The sequence below is a fragment of the Silurus meridionalis genome, chromosome 4 (genome assembly GCF_014805685.1).
Source record: "Silurus meridionalis isolate SWU-2019-XX chromosome 4, ASM1480568v1, whole genome shotgun sequence".
Lineage (NCBI taxonomy): Eukaryota > Metazoa > Chordata > Actinopteri > Siluriformes > Siluridae > Silurus > Silurus meridionalis.
Genome location: NC_060887.1, coordinates 30,306,081 through 30,327,095, shown reverse-complemented (window position 1 = coordinate 30,327,095; position 21,015 = coordinate 30,306,081). Strand labels below are relative to the sequence as shown.

The following is a 21,015-nucleotide window of genomic DNA, read 5'->3' as shown; positions in this document are numbered from 1 at the left end:
CGCCACAGCGGATCCTCCGCACGTTTGATTTGGCACATGTTTTACGCTGGATGCCCTTCCTAACGCAACCCTCCCCAATTTATCCGGCTTGGGACCGGCACTGAGAGTGGCTGGGGATGGTTCCCTGACCGGGAATCGAACCCGGGTCGCAGCGGTGGGAGCGCTGTGTCTTAACCACTAGACCACCAGGGGAATCCGATGCTACAATAAACACAATGAAAAGACCAGGAAATAAACCCTTCTTTCTTTTTCTGTCGTTGTCTTTCTTCGTTTCCCCACGAGATGTCGCCAGTGTGTGCTATTACGATTCCCTGACTACTGGTTTCAACCACCCCTAGTATTTAAGTTCCTGTCTCGTCTCAGTTTTGTGTTTGGACTTTTTGTCCAGCTAGCCCCTTGTGTTTCTCGTTCTTCTTCTGCCTGTTAAACACTGCTAGAGATCCCATCGCCCACATAATCAACCCTAGTTTTAGCCTAGGTCCTGATATTCTTCAGTGTCAGTGAGCTAATTATATACAGTAACTGCATCAATGTACAGGTGTACAAGTATTCCTAATTAAGTGGTAGTCGAATGTGTATATATAAACTCATTTAAAAACTCATCAAATTAATTTAAGACTTACTATGCACCAACAACTTTAGCAATAAAATGACTATGTAACATTCCTTTACATACAGCATTTTAATGCTCTCTTAGGCCTTTCTGACAGTGTTCAAATTTTTATAAAGTATAAAGTTTTTCTAAGTGCAACAATGGAAAAAAAAGCAAAGCTAAAAGATTATGTATACAGCAGAGAATCAACACCTGTTTTCCATTCCCTAAGCGTTTTAATAACTTGGAGCAACAGACAGTACTAGTGTGTGTGTGTGTGTGTGTGAGAGAGAGAGAGAGAGAGAGAGAGAGAGAGAGAGAGAGAGAGAGAGAGAGAGAGAGAGAGAGAGAGAGAGAGAGAGAGAGAGAGAGAGAGTAAACAAAAAAATCAACTCCATATGTCATATCAGTAAACAGGTTTCAGAAATCAACAGAAAAACAGTAATTTTGTTCTTTTATTGCTTTTCAGCATTACCATCATTTGACTTATAAAAAGTGTGGAGAAAGCTGGAACAGAATCAGGTGTGAATAATGCTACAGATGGTCTCACTTTTTGGAAAAAATAAACTAACTTATAGGAGTGGTAAAAGACTTTAGGGGATATTTGAGTTCTGCACAATAACAGATTGAAAGTTTATTTAAAAAGGTTTTTGGACTTTCCACTAAAATTTGTAATACAGCTTGCATGTCCATATAAGTTCCCTTTCAGGAACTGGAGGTGCGTCGCAACACTTTGAGAATGCGACCGCGTTGTCGACAATCTGAATAATGTGTGTCATTAGTCAAAATAGGACTCGGGCCGTCACCAGCGGGGTGACGTCACGACCAGGAAGTATAAAACGCACATAGAGTTAAGCTGGTGCCAGCTTCTGTTTGTTCATGAAACGCTCTGTGTGTATTTTATGTTGAATTGTTTGTCTATTTTTTGTCAAAACAAAAATCCTGGGAGCGGAGCACACTAATTCGGTTCCCAAAGGAGCTGGCTGTGAGCACTGGGCTCGCATATCAATGCAATCGCTCCACTTCCGAGCGGCACTCTCCGAGGAGCTCGCGGGTTCTGGTCCCACTCTCGCTGATGCGCTCGCTGATGCTCTCGCTGATGCTGCTCTTTCTCTGAAGGGGGGACTGGACGAGTGCTGGACTTTCTGACACCGGTGTCCCAACCTCCATGTCAGGGTCTCCCGTTCTTTCCCGACCTGCACACTGCGGTGTCCAGGTCATGAGCAAAGCCATTTTTGGCCCGTCCTTTCAGCCCCAGTTTGACGTTGTACTCACACACCATAGGGCAGAAAATACACGTGTATGGAGCGATGCCACAGGTTAAAAAAACGCAAGCTATCTCTCCCCCAGGATCGCCTCCTCCCTCATGACCCCGACATTATCTCTACAGAGAGGCAAATCTGGCTCACCCTCTCAGAAATGTCCAACAGGGATAGGGCCGTGCTGTTGGATGTTCCCTTCATGTCTTCTGGCTTCTTTAATGATTCCATTAACGCAGTGGTCAAGAGGAGAGCAAAAAGCAAGGGCCAGCGTTCCAGAGGTACCTCCCACGCCACTCTCATGGGGCTGTTTGGTGGGCGCAGCCCCAACCTCAACCCAGCACCTACCATCTAAAGGTACAAAAACGGAGTGTCATGTCCCGCACTCCCCATCAGGGATAATGCACGGCGCTCTGCGTCAAAGCCCAAAGAAGTGACAGTCTGAGGACCGTCATCTTCAATAAAAAAACCTTTGAAAAAGTCCTGACATAGGATGTTCTGGGGATCTGGCCATGAAGGGGCATGTTGCACCGCAGTATCCAGTGCCTTCTCTGTCCCGGCCCCCTCAGGGACCTGGTCCGTTAACCCTGCCATGAAATGTGCTTAAGGGCATGGCCAGCTCCAGCGAGCATCCTCCTCAATCTCCACCCGGTCTTGTAATGGTCCAGGAGAATTTTCCGCCTCCTTCAAGGCTCCGAAAACCGTATCAGGGCACTGCCCCGGCTCAAGGCACACCAGAGGTCAGTCTCGAGAGACTGATGCCATTAGGAGACTACCTGGCAGCCTGAGAAACTCTGCCAGATGTGTCTCAGTGGGACCTGCGCAAAATAGAACGAGGCTATTCGATTAAATTCTGGAGTTCTTCCCACTCTGGTGGGAACCAAGCAGGCTCTGGTCATGGAAAAAGAAGTTGAACATCAATTGCCTAGAGATGCTGGCCATGCTTCTAGCATTAAAGCATTTCTCCCGAACCTCAAAATTCACCATATGCTTGGTCAACACCTTAGTGGTTTTATATACCAACCCTTAAATGAGGCCTGCGCTTGTGCCCCCTGTACAGGCTGGCACACCAGCTCCTCCTATGGGCCATTTTAGTAAGAGCAGCTTACATCCCGGGACGGTTGAACGAAGCAGCAGACACCCTGTCGGGGCAGGGGTTGAGACCCGGGAAATGGCGGCTCCACCTTTACATGGTGGAGCATATTTGAGAAAAATTCAGCAAAGCCCAGGTGGATTTGTTCACATCTCAAGCGATGGCGCACTGTCCCCTCTGGTTCTCCCTTACCCCTCCATCCCACCCCATGGCTCAGGCGTGACAGAGGCTGCCTCAGAATGCTTTCCCCCCATTGCGCTGCTCACGGGAGTTTGCCGGGACGGAGTCTGTCTTCTCCTGGTGGCTCCAAGGTGGCCAAGAAAACCATGGTTTGCGGACCTGGTAGCGCTCCTTGAGCACCCTCCCTGGGAGATTTCTCTAAGGAGGGATCTTGTCTCCCAGGCAGGTGGCATCATAGTCCACCCCTGCCCGGAGTTGAGGAGGCTGTGGCTGTGGCCCCTGAGGGGGAACAGCTCCAAGGTTCCAGTCTCTCCACCGAGTATAACCATTCTCCACTCCAGAGCTCCCTCCACGAGGAGGTCGTAAGCCGCTAGATGGTGCCTGTTCTCTTTGTCATGTGAGCACCACCAGCTGGATCTAGTCCACTGCCCAGGGGGTTCAGGGCTGGAATCTCTTCAAGAACAGTTCGCCATAGGATTGGCTCCATCCACCCTAAAAGTCTATGCGTCTGCCATTTCGCCGTATCATGCCCCCGTGGCAGGACAGTCTCTGGGCAGAGACCCTCTCATTACGCGTTTTCTTTACGGCACTCGGAGGCTGAGGCCCCCGGTGTGATCTGCCCGTCATGTTGGAGGCTCTGTATGAGCCCTCTTCAAGCCTCTGCCCAAAGCATCTTGGGTTACAAGGTGCCCTTGGTCATCCCACAACCCGTGAGGTTACAGCCACCAGACCAGGAGCAACTGGACACTTACATCCACAGGACAGGTCCCTGGAGGAAGCCCGACCAACTGCTCATCTGCTAGGCCCTCCGAAGAGAGGCCTCCCTGCTAATAAGCAGACCCGGAGCAGATGGATCATTAATGCCATCGCATCCTCTTTTGAGTCCTCTGGTCTCCCAGCTCCATTCGGGGTCAGAGCTCACTCAACCCGGAGTATGGTGGCCTGTAAGGATTGGTCCTCTGAGGTACCATTGCATCAGTCTAAATGTGTTCACAAACATGAAATATAACTAATTGAATTTCAGCCATTCTTCAGCCATTCTGAAATATATATTAAATCTGACCCATCAGTCATTTACACCCAGGACAGTCACTGGTCAACAGTCCAGCATGTTATTTGGAAGTGGGTGAAACTGATAAACCCAAAAGAAGCCCAGAAAACTGACAGTAACCATGAGTTACTGCTCATGCTGCCTCAGAAGCTTTTATGTTGAACACCCAATATGTACTTTCTTTTAACTTAAAATTATTTATGACAGCAAAAACACTGAAAACTGTGTAAAGTCAAATGACAGGTACGGACGGACGGACGGACAGACAGATAGATGGTTTTTCAACTTTACTATTCCAAATCAGATCTAAACCTAACTCACCATGATTCATAAGTAAATAATGGACAGATTGATATATTAGGTGTGTGTGCGTGTGTGTTTGTATGTGTGTGCTCAGGAAAGGAACTGTGGGACAGATTGCATCCTCACTGCCTCATTCATTCATTCTTGTCCATTCAGTATTTACAAATTTGAGATGTACACACTGTGACCAGTAGAGAGCCAGACCACACACATCGGTTACATCTGTGTGATTTTATGCAGCCTTAGCTTTTTCTAATAAAACAAATTTCTGAGTAAAGCAGTACCAGGACAAAAGAAAGAATCTGAAACTGAGAAGAAACATCAACAACATTGCATTATAATCAGGAAATGATATAATAACTAAGACACTAAGTGTACATAAACTGCACTTTTGAAGCTGGGCCGGCTACAAAACATATGCGCTGTCAAGACGAGTGCATACGTGTGTTGACTGTGATGAACTGAATATTGATGTCTGCTTTTAAGCAGGAATGCAAACGTACTTATAAAGAACATATTCACTTTTAATCACCACATTATCTGTGTAAAGCTGCTTTGAGACAATGTTCATTGTTAAAAGCGCTATACAAATAAAAATGAATTGAAAATGAATTTAATTGAATGTGACTGCAAATGCAAGTGGATATGTAAATTATCCAGTTTGAGAGAGGAAGAGGAAAATATCACCCATTTAAAAAAAACATCCATTATATTATACGACCACGACTGATCATTGAGAATTAGACATTATATTATTATAGAAAGTCTTTATTTTTCTTAAACCAATACAGATGAGTTGTTTATGTGGAAAACAGGGTTGCCAGATTGGACTGATTTTCTAAAACAGTCACAGTGTAAAACCTTCCTAAGTCACTGGATATTCATATTTTGCTCAGACTACATATAAACAAAATGATAGCTATCAAAGGAAGATGATTAGTTTCAAGACCTGTGGGATATTTTAAATGATTTCTATACAACTTGGCAACATTGGTAGAACTACACCTCGGCAAAGAAATTTACCATTTACCAACTGTTTTTTTTATGCCACAGAGAAGGACCTTGTGTGGTGATTTTAGTCCAAAAACTTGCAAAATTGGTCAATTTAGGAGCTTCATCTCTCTTTCCCTCTATATCCTTTCCTCTGCTCTCTCTAATCTGTTTAAACATTTTTTTAATACAAAGTATGAACTTAAGCACTGATTTTATCCATGCAAATTGGTCAAATTTAGGAGCTTTACATCACTTCCCCACCTTCTCTCTTCCCTCTGCTCTCTCATCCATGACGTCTGGCAAACGTTCAATCACCATAATGTTTGGAAGTCACTCAAACCACGTACTGCCTGCTAGAGCCATTTTTTTCAATTGCTCCTTCCAGGGCGTTATTTACTTTGTACTGTTCAGCCAATTATAAAGTCACATGAAGACAGTCGCAATATTTTTCTTTCATTTCTTTTTCTTATTTGTCATTTTACAACTAACAGACTACTTCAATTGCCAGTATCTACAATATCCTTGTTTCGAAATAAATGTGTTTTACAATTAAATACACTGTGCATTTTTAAGGCCAAGAGCCAAGAGTATTCAGACCAGTTGTCAACATGAGCAGCAGGGCCAATTGACAGGCTGCCATCCATACAGTGAGTCATTCAGAGACGACTTCCAACTTCCAAATCTGCACTCTCCCTCGGCAGTACTGAAATGCTGACATAACATAACGCTGCCACGTTGACAGGCCTGCCATTAGTCTGCTGTGCTATTGCAAGTTCATATACCACATCTGTCAATACTTGATCAATGATACAAATGTTGAGCAAAGTACATGGCTGCCCTAGAGACCCCAAATTTCCACAATAAGATTCAATTTCTTTTGTAAATTTAAACATCTCATTAAATGCACATCCTACCACAGAAAAAAATTATTCTTTTATTTAGCATACTATAAACACAAACTAATTGCAAACAGGAATCAAATTTGTTAAGAAGCGCAGCAATATTTTAGGCATTAGTTATATGAATAAACACTAAATATACTGTAAAAAAACAGCCACAAAATATCCAAATGATGCCATCTATTACAGGGAGAGATGGCATACTCTCTCTTGTCAATCGTAGACAATTTGTGAGCTCATATGAAAGAGCATAGATCACTCTTTCCTCTGACTGTTATGCTGCCCCTAAATATTAAAACTTAAAAAGTTATAAGCTTATTTCTTCTATTTAACTCCAACTGTCATAAGATTTGTGCATTAAACATAATATTTTTCATATATTTACCAACTCTAACCTATTTGAAGATACTTGTAAATCCTTGCTTTATATCACATGTAATTACTCAATTTAACCTACTATACCTCAAGACAAAAGGAAGATATGAATCAAAACTTTCATCTGCAAGGTAGTGGAAAGAACCCGTGGCCCACAAAGACTTATCTTCAATAAACACTTAAACAATAACTGCACTAAATTAAAATACAGTGAAAAATAATAACTTCTTGCCTTGACTTTGATCTACTTGTACTAGCATGAGAATGTTTGGTTGGGACCAAAAATCCTGTTTCTAAGTCACTCTTTAAAATTTCATGTTACGTCCTCAGGATCCCAGAATGGTACAGTATTGTAACTACTGTAACACAGCAGGATTTGATGGAAATTACAATATAGTGACCAGCACATTAATATAATAAAAAAAAAAAGCTGCAATGATTAAATGTACAAACATATGATCACATGCATAAACACACTTACACAAACAGAGAGAAATGAAAAAAAGAATCTAGTTTTGCACTCACCACAAACCTCTGCAGCCTGGTTCCTCCCGCATTCCCCACAAAGATGCCTGAGCTGGGCTCAAATGTAAGACCCTTCTGGCTCCTATGGAAAGCAACCCTGTGGTGTTCCTCGCAATCCATATAGAGCTTCACCTCATCCCCCTGCACTGCCAGAGTGAATCTGGCCCAGTGGCCTGTTAGGTCTCCCATTTTAAAGGAAGCAGCCTCCTGAGTGCGTGCTGTTCCTGGTTCTGTGTAGTACAGAACCACTCTCTGTGAGCCATCCTCCACTGGTGCCAGTGCTACTCCTAAGTGCACTATCTTCTGTAGAGCATCGGTGATGGCAAACAGGACTCCTCCATGGCGAGTGGTGGGTTTAGCAGTAACAATGATAGCAAAGTCATGGAAGAAGGGGTCAGGAATGAAGGACCGTGTAAGGCGGCCTACGTTGGCATCTGGACCAAAGCTGTATGCAGGAAAACCCTCAAATCCAGTAATGAAAGAGACAGATGGAGGAAGAGGAACTCCTATCAGCTCTGTAAGATCCAGCTGGTTACTGGAGCTCCTCTCTGAGGAAAAAACACAACAACATATTTAATTCTTATTATTATTTTTTCGGCTGCTCCTGTTAGGTGTCACCACAGCAAATCAACCATCTCATACTACTCTGTCCTCAACATCTGCCTCTTTCAAACCAACTACCAGCATATCTTCCTTCACCACATCCATAAACCCCTTTCTGGGTCTTCCTCTTTTCCTCCTTCCTGGCGGCTCCATCCTCAGCATTCTCCAAGCGTTACACCTCACATCCCTCCTCTGAACATGTCCAAACCATCTCAATCTCGCCTCCCTCACCTTGTCTCCGAAACGTCCTACATACGCAGTCCCTCTAATAAACTTGTTTCTAATCCTGTCCATCCTCATTAATCCTAATATAAATATTAGCATTTTTAGCTCTACTACCTCCAGCTCCACCTGCTGTCTTTTGGTCAATGCCACTGTCTCTGAACCATACATCAGAGCAGGTCTCACCACAGTCCTATACACGTTCCCTTTCACTCTTGCAGATATCCTTCTATCACAAATCACTCCTGTCACTCTTCTCCACCCACTCCACCCTGCCTGCACTATTTTCATCAGTTCTCTAACACACTCTTCATTACTTTGCACTGTTGACCCCAGGTACCTAAACCTTCTCCACCTCTTCTCCCTGCAACCGCACCACTCCACTGCCCTCCCTTTAATTCACACACATGTACTTGGTCTTACTCCTACTGACTTTCAATTCCCTTCTCTACAGCGTGTTCCTCCACCTCCCAAGGCTCTTTTCAACCTGCTCGCTACTCTCACCACGAATCACAATATCATCCGCATACATCATAGTCCATGGAGAATCCTGTCTGACCTCGTCCGTCAACCTGTTCATCACCATTGCAAACAGGAAAGGGCTCAGAGCCAATCCTTTATGCAGTCCTACCTCCACCTTGAACCTGCCTGTTGATCCTAATGCACACTTCACTGCTGTCACACTGTCCTCATACATGTCCTGCACCACCCTCACATACTTCTCTGACACACCTGACTTCCTCATACAATACCATAACTCCTCTCTGTCACCCTGTCGAATGCTTTCTCTAAATCCACAAACACACAATGCAACTCCTTCTATACTTCAAAATTACATCAAACTAACTAACTACATCAAAATTCTAAAAGCAAACATTGCCTCCGCAGTGCTCTGCCTCAGCAGGAAACCATACTGTTGCTCACAGATGGTCACCTCTTCACTCAGCCTGGCTTCCACTACTCTTTCCCATAACTTCATGGTGTGACTGATTAACTTTATTTCCCTGTAGTTACTGCAGTTCTGCACATCTCCCTTATATTTAAAAACTGGTACCAGCACACTTCTCGTACATCCTCTCACCTTCCAGAATCCTGTTAAACAATCTTGTTAAAAACTCCACTGCCATCTCTCCTAAACATCTCCATGCTTTTACTGGTGTGTCATCTGGTCCAACTGACTTTCCACTCTTCATCTTCTTAATCGCTGCTCTCACTTCCTCCTTACTTATCCTATCCACTTCCTGCTCTCTCGTTTTCCTCGTTCATCAGCTGCTCAAAATACTTCCTTCATCTTCTCAACACACTCTCCTCACTAGTCAACACACTTCCATCTACATCCTTTATTGCTCTAACTTGCCGGACATCCTTCCCAGCTCGGTCCCTCTGCCTGGCCAATCACTACAAATCCTTTCCTCCTTCCTTACTGTCCAACTTCTCCTACAGTTCCTCATATGCCTTTTGCTTGGCTTTCCCCACATCCCTCTTTACCTGCTGCTGCATCTCCTTGTACTCCTGCCTACTTTTCTCATCACTCTGTCAATCCCAATTCTGTTTTGCCAACATCTTTCTCCTTATGCTCTCCTCCACTTCCTCATTCCACCACCATGTCTCTTTGTCTTCCTTTCTTTTTCCAGATGTCACATTAAGTACCTTTCTAGCTGTCTCCCTTATCACTTCTGCAGTAGTTGCCCAATAATTCAGCACCTTCTCACCACCACCGAGCCCCTGTCTGACCTCTTCCCTTAACCTTACACTACAGTCTTCCTCCTTTAGTTTCCACCATCTTATTCTTGTTTCAGTCCTTATTCTTCTCCTATTCTTCTTCACCGCCAAAGCCATCCTACAGACCACCATCCGGGTTAGGGTTAGGGTTATCACCTTACAGTCTTCAAACTATTTCAGGTTGCTACTGAATAAAATGTAGTCCACCTGTGTGCACCTTCCTCCTCTCTTATACGTCACCCTATGCTCCTCCTTCTTCTTCTTAAAATGAGTATTTACCACTGCCATTTTCATTTCATAAAAAATGCATTGTCTTAAATCTTTTATTGTTAACTGTGTATGTGTATATATACATAGCATCATCTGTATTACAAAAAACAACTTCACAATGGCTGTCTATGTAATGGATGTCTGTTGAGGCAAAATTAATAAGAGCCAAATACTCAGCTGTGACTTTGGCCAAACACTCCTACTTATCACTGTCTTTTCCCACATGTGTACAAGGAAACTTTGCAGGTCTCTATAAGTACTGACTTTTGAGCCACATTAATCTGCTTCTATTTAGGAAAAGACCTTCGTAGCCAAGCCATCCATTTCCCAAAGCATTAACTCAAACTAGACTCTCTTATAGAACTTTAGGCTTCTTCATCAAGGTCAGGCTCACAATAGTGGTGTTAACTCAGCAGGATCAGGCAAGATGTAGAAAAAAACCTCGTCACAGTGGTTCACCCCAAACTCTTCATCCCTCTTAGTATTCCAACCTAATACATACGGTTCTTATTAAGGTTGAAAAAGACTGCTTGTGGTGGGATCATCTGGAAGGAATTAAGTCATACAGGATCTTATGAGCTAAAAATATGTGCAGAGTTAATAATATGTGCTAATAAGATGGGCTACTGTATAACAGTGCTGAACCATGCCATCATGAGATAGGCATGAAATAAATGACCTCGTCATTTATAAGGAGTGTACATGGTGTAGGTCATTCACACATCATCCCTGGATTCCAATATTGTTCAAATATTTTGTGTAATAAAAATATTCTTGAAATTAGTGAGGTTTGGTCTGGCGGTGGGCTTAAGGCCAAAAGGAAATTCTACCTCTCATACATGCTGTAGTCCATTGTAGACTGCACTGAGACACATTCATTCAATCATCATTAATTGCTTTATGCTGGTCACGCTCATAGTCAGGCAAGGTAGTTATATACTTGGTCTATTTCAGAACACCACATACACACACACACACACACACACACACACACACATTCGCACCCTCATTCACTCACAGGGCTTATTTAGTTTAACTAACCTAAGGAAGCCCACACAGGAGCAGCAAACACACACACATGGAAACTCCACACGGAAAGAAACCTAAGCTCAAGATCAAACCATTGAGCCATGAGATGGTACTGCTACCCTTTGCACCAGCATGTTTACCAGGAAGATAGGTTAAGCCAAAACATATAAATGATAAGCTATGAGCTAAAGCAAAGTTTTACAATCATGGTGTATTTTAAACTAAAATTGATGAGGAATTCCCCATTCTGACTTCATTTTGCTGCCAGATCAATATCAGTATGCTTTTAATGTTTCCAGGCAACTTAGTCATCCAACATCATTACACATGTGTGTGTGATACACTGTGTTTATCACATTTCTTTGTATCCAAACATATTCCAATTTTGATTAATAAGTAACATGCCATTTAATATACATGTACACAACGGCAAAGCTGAGCTAGATTACAGGGAGTGGCGGTGAGATCATACAGCACATGATAAAATCTTATGCCTAGGCCAGTATAATGTCTAGCTTCATATCCATCAAGCGACAAACCTAATGGCCAGAAGCCAATTTCAAACATGTAGAGCAAATGAACTGTGTAAACCAGCCTTCAGACCAACACTGTAATGTAAACCGAGGCATTTGTGTGCAATATTATCACTTCTTGGCAAGTTAGTAAGTTGCTATGGGTCTGACCAGACTTTGATTAGAAATTAATTCCTGTGAGTAAAATCTAAAGTTACATCCTCATGCATTTGTTAAAGGCAGGAAATATTTTAAATGGCAGTTGGACAACAGCCTTTCTTTCTTGCCATGTGTCCTGATACATCACTTACCCACATGGCCATTAAATAAATAAATAAATACCTTTGGCTAAAAATTTAATTTTTATGATTATGAGATGTTAAAAAAAGTCCAGGCAAGCTTACAAATTTTTTGCAAAAAAAATAAAAAATAAAAAATAATATATTCTTCAAAGTAGCCACCTTTTGCTTAGGTTACTGCTTTGCACACTCTTGGCATTCTCTTGATGCCTACTTTGAAGAACCTACAATATGACATATTTTCAGTTCACTTTTTTGTTATGTATATAATTCCACATGTGTTAATTCATAGTTTTGATGCCTTCAGTGTGACTCTACAATTTTCATAGTCATGAAAATAAAGAAAACTCTTTGAATGAGAAGGTGTGTCCAAACTTTTGGTCTGTACTGTATATATAATATATATAAACTTTTGGTCTGTTCTGTATATATAATATATATAAACTTTTGGTCTGTACTGTATATATAATATATATAAACTTTTGGTCTGTACTGTATATATAATATATATAAACCTTTGGTCTGTACTTTATATATAATATATATACAGTACAGACCAAAAGTTTGGACACACAAGGTGTGTCCAAACATTTGGTCTGTACTGTATATAAAAAAGTATAAAGATTAAATGTGGATGTACCTGAAGACATTCCAGGATGTGTATGATACAAAATGTATACTATTATAGGGCAAAAGTTTGCAAAATGAGGCAGGAGATTTACCTTAAGGTTGAATTGCAGTAAGGCAAAGCAACCTTTCACATCCAATTAGATTAAAAAGATGTCAGATATATTAAAACTTTTTTATGTCTCATGTTTCTATATCACACTGATTCTGATTTATTGTAATTGCTACAAAACCTAATATTCTAGCAAAAGTGAGCAAATGTAACCTATTTACTTGGCGTATTAAATGGGTGTTTGTTCACTGAGGTGCGAACAAAACATTTCTTCGTGAATCCTCAAAGCTCTAATTTAAGCTCCAGTACAAAAAGTCCTGATAAGAATTTTATAGACATTTCCTTTACCATAATATTGTGGTACTGCTGAGCTATTCCAGCTTGAATAGAGAGATGTTTGGGAGCAATCATGCTTCACAAGCACATTTATGCAATAGAACAAAAAAAAGTCTTTGCTGATCCAGCTGTTGCTTATTACGTGAATAGGCGAAAGAAGTGGAATGGACAATTGTGGTCTTGCAAATGAATGGTTTGAATTTACAGTTCATTTGGTAGGAGAAAAAGAGGTATTATGTAAATATTCTAGATCTAATATAGTGATCATGAAGCTGCAGAATGGGTATCAAAACTATGTGCTGCCCATATACATTAGTAGCTGTGGGACTGCTTTTGTAGACATCTAGACAGCTTCAGAATACAATGATTAGAATATCCAAAGTCCAGATTATATTTGAACCATAAGACTGGTTATACATAAGATCTTAAGCCTAGCTTCTTTACGTAATTGCAATGACTGTTATAGTTCCTCATACATGTGGGTGTAATAAAAAGAATTAGCATTCATATATGCACAAGTACATTTAACCAATCTGTCATGGGTTAAGTGGAAAATGAGTAAGAGTTTATAGTGATTAGCCCTCAGGGCCCACTAGTATAATGTATGTGCAGGCCCTCCATTTGGAACTACATACCTTTTCTATAATAAGTTTCCTAGTTTTAGCATAGTAACAGAATAAAATCTTTACTAAAATACATGGTGTGTTATACAACTCATTGCCTGTATAATAAAGAATATTAGCATTATAACATTATAATTCTATAATGTTAGATAATTATATAATCTAAGACCAAGAAGATGTACAACTTAAGCTCATATAGTATTTGGGTCGCTAAATGACTAAATTGTGAAATCATTTTCTGTATTTAGATGGTGTGCTGCATGGAATTCCCCCTTTTTTTCCACCAAACCCATCCACCCCTGCATGTGAATGGCAATATTTGTGAGCCCTTGTACACCAATTAAAATTCATGGTGGAAAAACCTACTGTATGAATTCACATAGCAGTGTAGCAGTGAGATGGAACGAGAGATGGTATAGTCCAACAGTAACTAGATTATACTTTTTCAGGGTAACAGAGTACTAAGACCTAGAGGTAAGAGGTAATTATTCAGTTTTGCTGTTAAAGAGAATTTGAAGCATGAAATAATTATTAAAGCTATTTTGTATTGATAACATGGTTAACAAGAAAATTTGTGCAAAAAATACAATGATATACTTAATTAGAAATATAATTTATGTGTTATAAGGTAATCTCAGTGTCCACATTTGAGTCATTACAGTATTTTTTAAACTCTGTGTATGTGTTTGAGTCTTTCAGGCCAGAATTAATACATGAGCTTTATTGCCATCTGTTGTAAACCTACAAGCTCCAGCACAGACAGAGCCTTAATTGGTTGTCCCTGCTTGGAGTTTTAGCTTAGAGAAGGAACTACTGCAGCTAAATATGTCCAGGCCGCTGAGAATGCACTCCCCAATCATCCAGAGACCAGCCCAATCAGCAAACATCTTATAACCAGATGCAGATCTGGACAAAGAGCTGTCTTCAGAGTCTGGGTGGATGATATATTTATTGACTAAATTAGTCTATTAACTGTACAGCCACAGCAGGACTGCATTTTCAGTCATTTTATTACATTCTTTTAACTTTCAATTTAGAGATTAAGCAGCACTTCTTGCCAAATATTGTAGAAAACATAGTTAAAATCTATAACATAATTTTTTTCTCACTACTCAAGACCACGGTGCAATTTTAATTTGTTAAAAGTAAAAAAGTTCAATTATTGCAGTTAAAATAAATTTTAACTTTGTCAGTATTTAAAAATAAATCGACATTTACCTTCTAAACCCCCAATCAGCTTTTTCTATTTAAACAATATCATTTTGTGAATTAACCAACATCATTAATATACTTTACAGTTCACATACTGTATATACAGTATAAAGGCTGAAGGCAATATTGTTCAAGCCCAGACTGTAGATGCTAAATAATTATATAGAGCAAATTGTTTGCTGGATATGGTGTCCAGGCTATTTTATATAAGCCTGCTATACTGGCACATCTATTACACATCACTATGTCAAATAGTTGGTATGCTAAATCTGAACTATGTGTGTTAATGTGTAATGCATTCTTCTTGCTAATGTCCTTGGAATTAAGTTATATTATCCTATTTGTACACACTGCACAAAGAGGCAAACAACTGTAATTTCTGAGGGAGGGATTTAAATAGAAGGACTAATTAACTACAAGTGCAGCTTTTCTCTTTACAAAGCTTGAAAGATACATGGCATGATAATAAACTTGTAACACTTGAAACATGGTGTGTTTTAATGTGTGTGTGTGTGTGTGTGTGTGTGTGTGTGTGTGTGTGTGTGTGTGTGTGAGTGTTTTAATTAGTATGCATAATGGCTATGCCTACTCCATTCCTTTAGACTAACTACTAATGGTCCCAAAAAGATTTTTTGTAGCCTTTTATCTCCTTATTTCTTATCTTTTTTCTCCTTCATCTCTTCATCCTGAGGGCTTCAAGGCACGAACTCTAATAACAACAACATAAAAAGTCTACATATTGGCCACTAATGGAAAGCAGTAAATGTCTGTTCCACCAGCAGACTGGATCTTTTGGTGTTTATCAGAAATATTTTATAATTTTAGTAACTTTTTGTTAGGAACTACATAGGCGGAATCAACTCAAGATTGAGGCACACCAGAAAGACGATAACAGATTTGGTAATGATGTAAACAGTCTCACAGCATTGTAGTAAATGAGTAAACCTGCATTTCATAGATATACAGATTATATAGCTTACTATATACAAGAGCTATACATTAGGCTACAGTATACTCAATGTGGTTATTAGTATTATTTCAGCCCCTGAATAAATAAATAGATAGATAGATAGATAGATAGATAGATAGATAGATAGATAGATAGATAGATAGATAGATAGATAGATAGATAGATAGATAGATAGATAGATATAGACTTTTTATTTTGTCATTTAGATTATATGAGACTCACCAGATTGTGATAATGAAAGACCTGAATTGCTCTCAACTGCCATTTCTTAAAGTACAGGCAGACTTCCTTTAAGAATGGAGATATTTTTTCCACTATAAAATACATACACTCTGAACCATACAGTTGATTAATAGATAGACTTTTGTGTGGTGCTCCTATTGCCAATAAATATCCTTCATAACCATGTTCCAGATGGCTACAAAGAAGGACTTTTCTTCAGTCTGTTCTTCCTTGGGAATTAAATTATTCTGAATGTTTCCAATTTAGTGTAAATTATAATATGTTTATGTTAATCATTATGAACGATGTTCTTGTAAGTTTCACAAAAGTGAATAAATATTACAAAAATAATTAAACTTGGGATTTATATGTACCAGTGTCTACTCAGAATCACTCAACACTCACAAAATAATGTGTTATTTACTTGTGTAGGGTATTGTGGAATTTATAAGTGCTTTACTGCATGCATTTATAACCCAGTGACTGACATTCTGAATAAGGGACAGTAAAGTACACAAGCAAAATAATTAATCATTTTGATTAGATCTGCTCATTTTTAAGGTGTAGTTTTACAGACCAGTATACTTATACATTATGAACAGAAATGTTTGGTAAAAAGTTTAAAATACAGTGTGTGGTTGCCTGACATATTTTATTCAATCTACGCATTTCCTGAATCATAAAGTGCTTCTCTGATATCTTTTGCATCTTAACCACATATAACATCACTTAGCACTGACATTTGCTATCTGAATCAAGCAAAATTGATCAGACTCCAGTCTGTTTCGCTACTGCAAGTAGCTATGCAACAACTAGTTTTAGGATCACAATTAACTAGCTAGGTTTCAAACTTTTTGGTTAATTGTGTTTTTTTTAAATAGCTCCTTAGTACGAATTTTATCTGTAAGATAAAGTCAAGATTAAAATTAATACTGAACTAAAACCTTTCCATTTCATTTTAGTAAAATATTTGGCAACCTGATTTCTTACAACTGGGACTGTCAACAGCAGAAAACCCAGTTTTTGGCTGTTTGCCACAATGAAGAGCCAAACAGGATTTCCCGGACTGCCATGCAAACTCGTTATGAAATGTTCATTTGGGTCACATGCAAAATGCAGCTGTCAGACAGAAGCCATGAGAAGACAGAAGCTTTCTAGGTCAATGAACCACCCTGAGAACTGAACAGGCCTGAGAGTTTAGTAACACGATATGCTTAATATTATCTACAAAACTTCATTTTTCAGGTAGTAAATGAACCTTAAGATATTACAGTGAACTGCATCATCTATCTGAGTCATCTAGGTTATAAGAAGGAGCTGTGGCTTTTATTGTACAGGGAGTTTTTTGTGAAAGAGAGAGTGTTTGAGAGAGAGAGAGAGAGAGAGAGAGAGAGAGAGGGGGGGTTTGAGAGTATTTGAGAAGGTACAAATGTGTCATCGTCATACACTTTCAACTTTTATTTGCCAAATGAGGCAATGTGAAGCAGAGAGATGTCTCCTGGGCCATAACTATGGAGCCAGTGGATGTTCTTTTAGAGTAATGGGATGTCGGGTTATGGGACTATGTGTTTCACTTTAGTCCTGCATCCATGAGAAATTAAAGTAGATGAAGGCTGAGCTTCTGCCCTGGAGGATTAAATGTTGCTGCAAAGCATATTGGGCTTTGGAGTGCTGGTAAATGTGAACCATTCCTTTTTGTCATCAAGTTTCCTCAAAAGCCTAATGGGAAGAATTTTGTCTGGGTGATTATGTAACAGAAAAGTCTGTCTAAAACTTACATAAAAGGAGGCAAGGGGTTTATTAAGAGCATTACAGATAAAGATTTAGGGTTTAAAGAAAACCAACAAACACACACACACACACACACACACACACACACACACACACACACACACACACACTAAATAAGACTGAATAAGAACAAATTAATTTGTTGGATTACAGGAAACATTTGTTGTAATAAAGGAAAAAGAAATAGCATCTGCTTTTTGTGAAACTTGCATTTCTGGGTAACTTTTTTAGGTCATACTATGATGCACACCACTGGCACTGAGGACTATCCATGAAAAGAACAAGTGTTGTGGAAGATTGTATTTGGATCACACCTGCCTCAACTCTTAATGAGTTATTATGCTATAATAGATCAACGAAAGCCACATACAGTGCAATGTCAGCAAAACACTTTGCATTGTGTCCTAGTTTGTGTTATAATGTGACCTCAGTTTCAGGACATTGAGAAACAGAGCCAAACTAAGCCTTGACGCTGTCTCATGTTGTTGGCTAAACAGTTGGCCAATTATGACCCACCCACTGAAAATCCAGAGAGAAACAATTAACCATTCACTTCCACTTCCTGTCTACATCTGGTGAAAATCTTGGCTAAACCACTCATAGACTTTGATGTATTATTTATAGCATGCTTTTTTGTTTTAGATCGAAGTCAATGCTTGTATCCCAAAATTATTTGACTAAACTTATGTGCTAATACATGTAATTATTAGTAACACATGCATTCCTAGATTAGGTTTAATTAGTGTTCATGGTTATGAGTAGCTTCCAGCTTCATACAGGTGAGACAAATTTTAAACATTCTCAAAACTACTCTAATTAATCTAAGTAATATTATAAGTTGGTAAATGTTGAAGTAGCAAAATATAAATGTTTACATTTACATTATAAGTATGAACATATAAATGCAAGAAACTTTCACCAAGGAGCAAGCAAAAATATTAACCAAGGCTAACAGCTAGTATGTTAGCTAATGTAGGTTGGCTGATAACCGTGACAGTACAAACTAGCTGCATGCTAATAGCTACCTATCACAACACAACATGTTCATCACAACATTCACTATATTTCCAAAAGTTTGCAGACACCTGGTCACAAGTATGGAATGTGCTTTTTTGAGCATCACACTCCAAATTTAGTCCTAGTTTGCTCTTATAATTCCCTCCACTCTTCTGGGAAGATGTTCCACTAGATTTTGGAGTTTGCTTGTGGAAGTTTGTGTTCATCAGCCACAAGGGTGTTAGTAAAGTCAGGCACAGGTGTAGCAGAGGTAAGGACACCTGGGTTGCAGTCCAATCCAGCCCAAATGTGTTCAGCAGGGATGAGATCAGAGCTCTGTAGCAGGCCACTTTAGATCTTTCTCTCCAAACCATGTTAACCATATCGCTTTGCCATGCTGGAACAGGTTTTGGTTTACAGGTTCAAGTGAATGCTAAATTGTATTATACTGCATCCAAAGTCATAGTATACAATTGTGTGCCTCAAGCTTTGTGGTAACAATTTGGAAAAGGACCAAATATGACAGGACAGGTCAAGTGCCCAATATTGAATTTTGTCCATATAGTGTATGCATTACAGTGATAAATATTAGGCCTCATTCTTGCTGTCATATCTATGTCTGATACTAAAAGGCAGTGGCGGGGCGTACATTTGGTACCTGGGCCTTCAGTGGGGACTTACCCAACTTAATCCACCTCTTATTACCACCACTATCACGTCGCAATTATAGAAACCATCAATACTATAAAAAAAAACGCAACATAACAACGCGTGGCATTACAGAGAGAGAGAGAGAGAGAGAGAGAGAGAGAGAGAGAGAGAGTAATTTTGCATATTGAGGGTGAATACCATTTTTACTAAAGTAAGCTCCAAACCTCTACACTACAACCGCAACTGTGCCACCCACATCATCTGAAGCATAATAAATATTTTATCTAATAACATGACAAAAACATACAAAATGTAAATAAAATACAACCTACTCACTAGAGATGCATACTCATAATGCATACTCACATAATTTGCACAGTTCCTCAGAGGCCATGGGCGTAAATTTCATTTAACAGTAGGGGGGGACAATTAATATAAAATTTCTCATGAGCAATTTTTGAGGGGGGGACACAAATAATACAGTTAAATTGTACTTACTGTATAAAGACACAGTACATTATTATTGTAGCATGGAGACTGCGTCAATTACAATGGTAATTCAAACTGCTTTACATGAAGAAAGTAAAACTATCAATAAAAATAATCACAACAATAAAAAGGAATTAAAAAAATGTTTAACATTTTACAAATTAATGAAGACACTTAAGAACAGAATATAAATTGATTATAAAAATACAGTGGGGTCAGTTCGGATGTAGCACAGTGATCATTTAGTAAATACACAGATAAACAATATGCTAATTGTGTGTTAATGTTAAGTTAACATTATGCCAAGTCGTCCCAAATTAAACACTGCATGTGAAACGGCTTTGGTGTGTTAGTGTCAGTGCACTATGCTACAAGCTATTATAAACAAGCTAACGTTCACTAGATAAGTCATATTTTAATCACTAATAGAGCAGATTCATGGAAAATTACATCGCTAATCAGCATTTTTGCCGCAACTAATTTATGAATGAGTCTGCATCAACTACATTAAAGAGAATCGCTTTATTTAGTGAATAAAATAAGTGAATAAAATCCCCTACTTAATGGAGTTAAACATTAATTGTGCCGCAGTCACACACCTGACTCGTGTATGTTGAGAAGGTGAGATAAACTGAGAAAACAGGCAGTGGGTAAACCACTGTGAGGAAGGGGAGGGGGAACTCAACTGTTTCTAAATGCATTTTTGCGGGTTTTTTCTACTTACACTTATTTTAGGTATACATACATATATTTTTCATATAATAGAGAATACATATAATAGAGAGTGCGATTTTTTAAAATATTTTTATTGGGGACAACCTTGACGGGGGACATGTCCCTCCGTCCCCCCCCGGGATTTACCCCCATGTCAGAGGCTGTAAGCCAGTGGTGTCGTTAGTATGCACCACTATTAAGCTAGCTTCGGGGTTACCCGACCTCTCCTCACTATGTCTAGCTTTTCTTGAAAATGTTTTATTAAATATGTCCGAGACCAAATGAATTTCTCTTACTCCATCAGCCATTGTAGGTGTAAAAAAGTCTAACTCTGATGTATTAATGTGTGCAGATCGCTTCAGTTTTTTGCTAGTCGAACTTGGCTGTAATAGTTTCGCTCTGACC

At 39.5% G+C, this 21,015-nt stretch overlaps 1 protein-coding gene and 1 non-coding gene across 5 annotated transcripts in view; both read right to left on the bottom strand.

Moving 5' to 3' along the window:
* Window positions 1-21,015, bottom strand: part of col15a1a (collagen, type XV, alpha 1a) — a 90,138-nt gene that overhangs the window by 43,067 nt on the left and 26,056 nt on the right. For all 4 annotated transcript variants that reach the window (XM_046848474.1, XM_046848472.1, XM_046848471.1 and 1 more), the window contains exon 3: window positions 7,271-7,818. In XM_046848474.1, the coding sequence (XP_046704430.1) occupies window positions 7,271-7,818 (548 nt within the window). The remainder of the gene's footprint in view (window positions 1-7,270; window positions 7,819-21,015) is intronic.
* trnag-ccc lies at window positions 121-193 on the bottom strand. The gene has a single exon. It is a non-coding gene; the product is annotated as a tRNA-Gly (tRNA).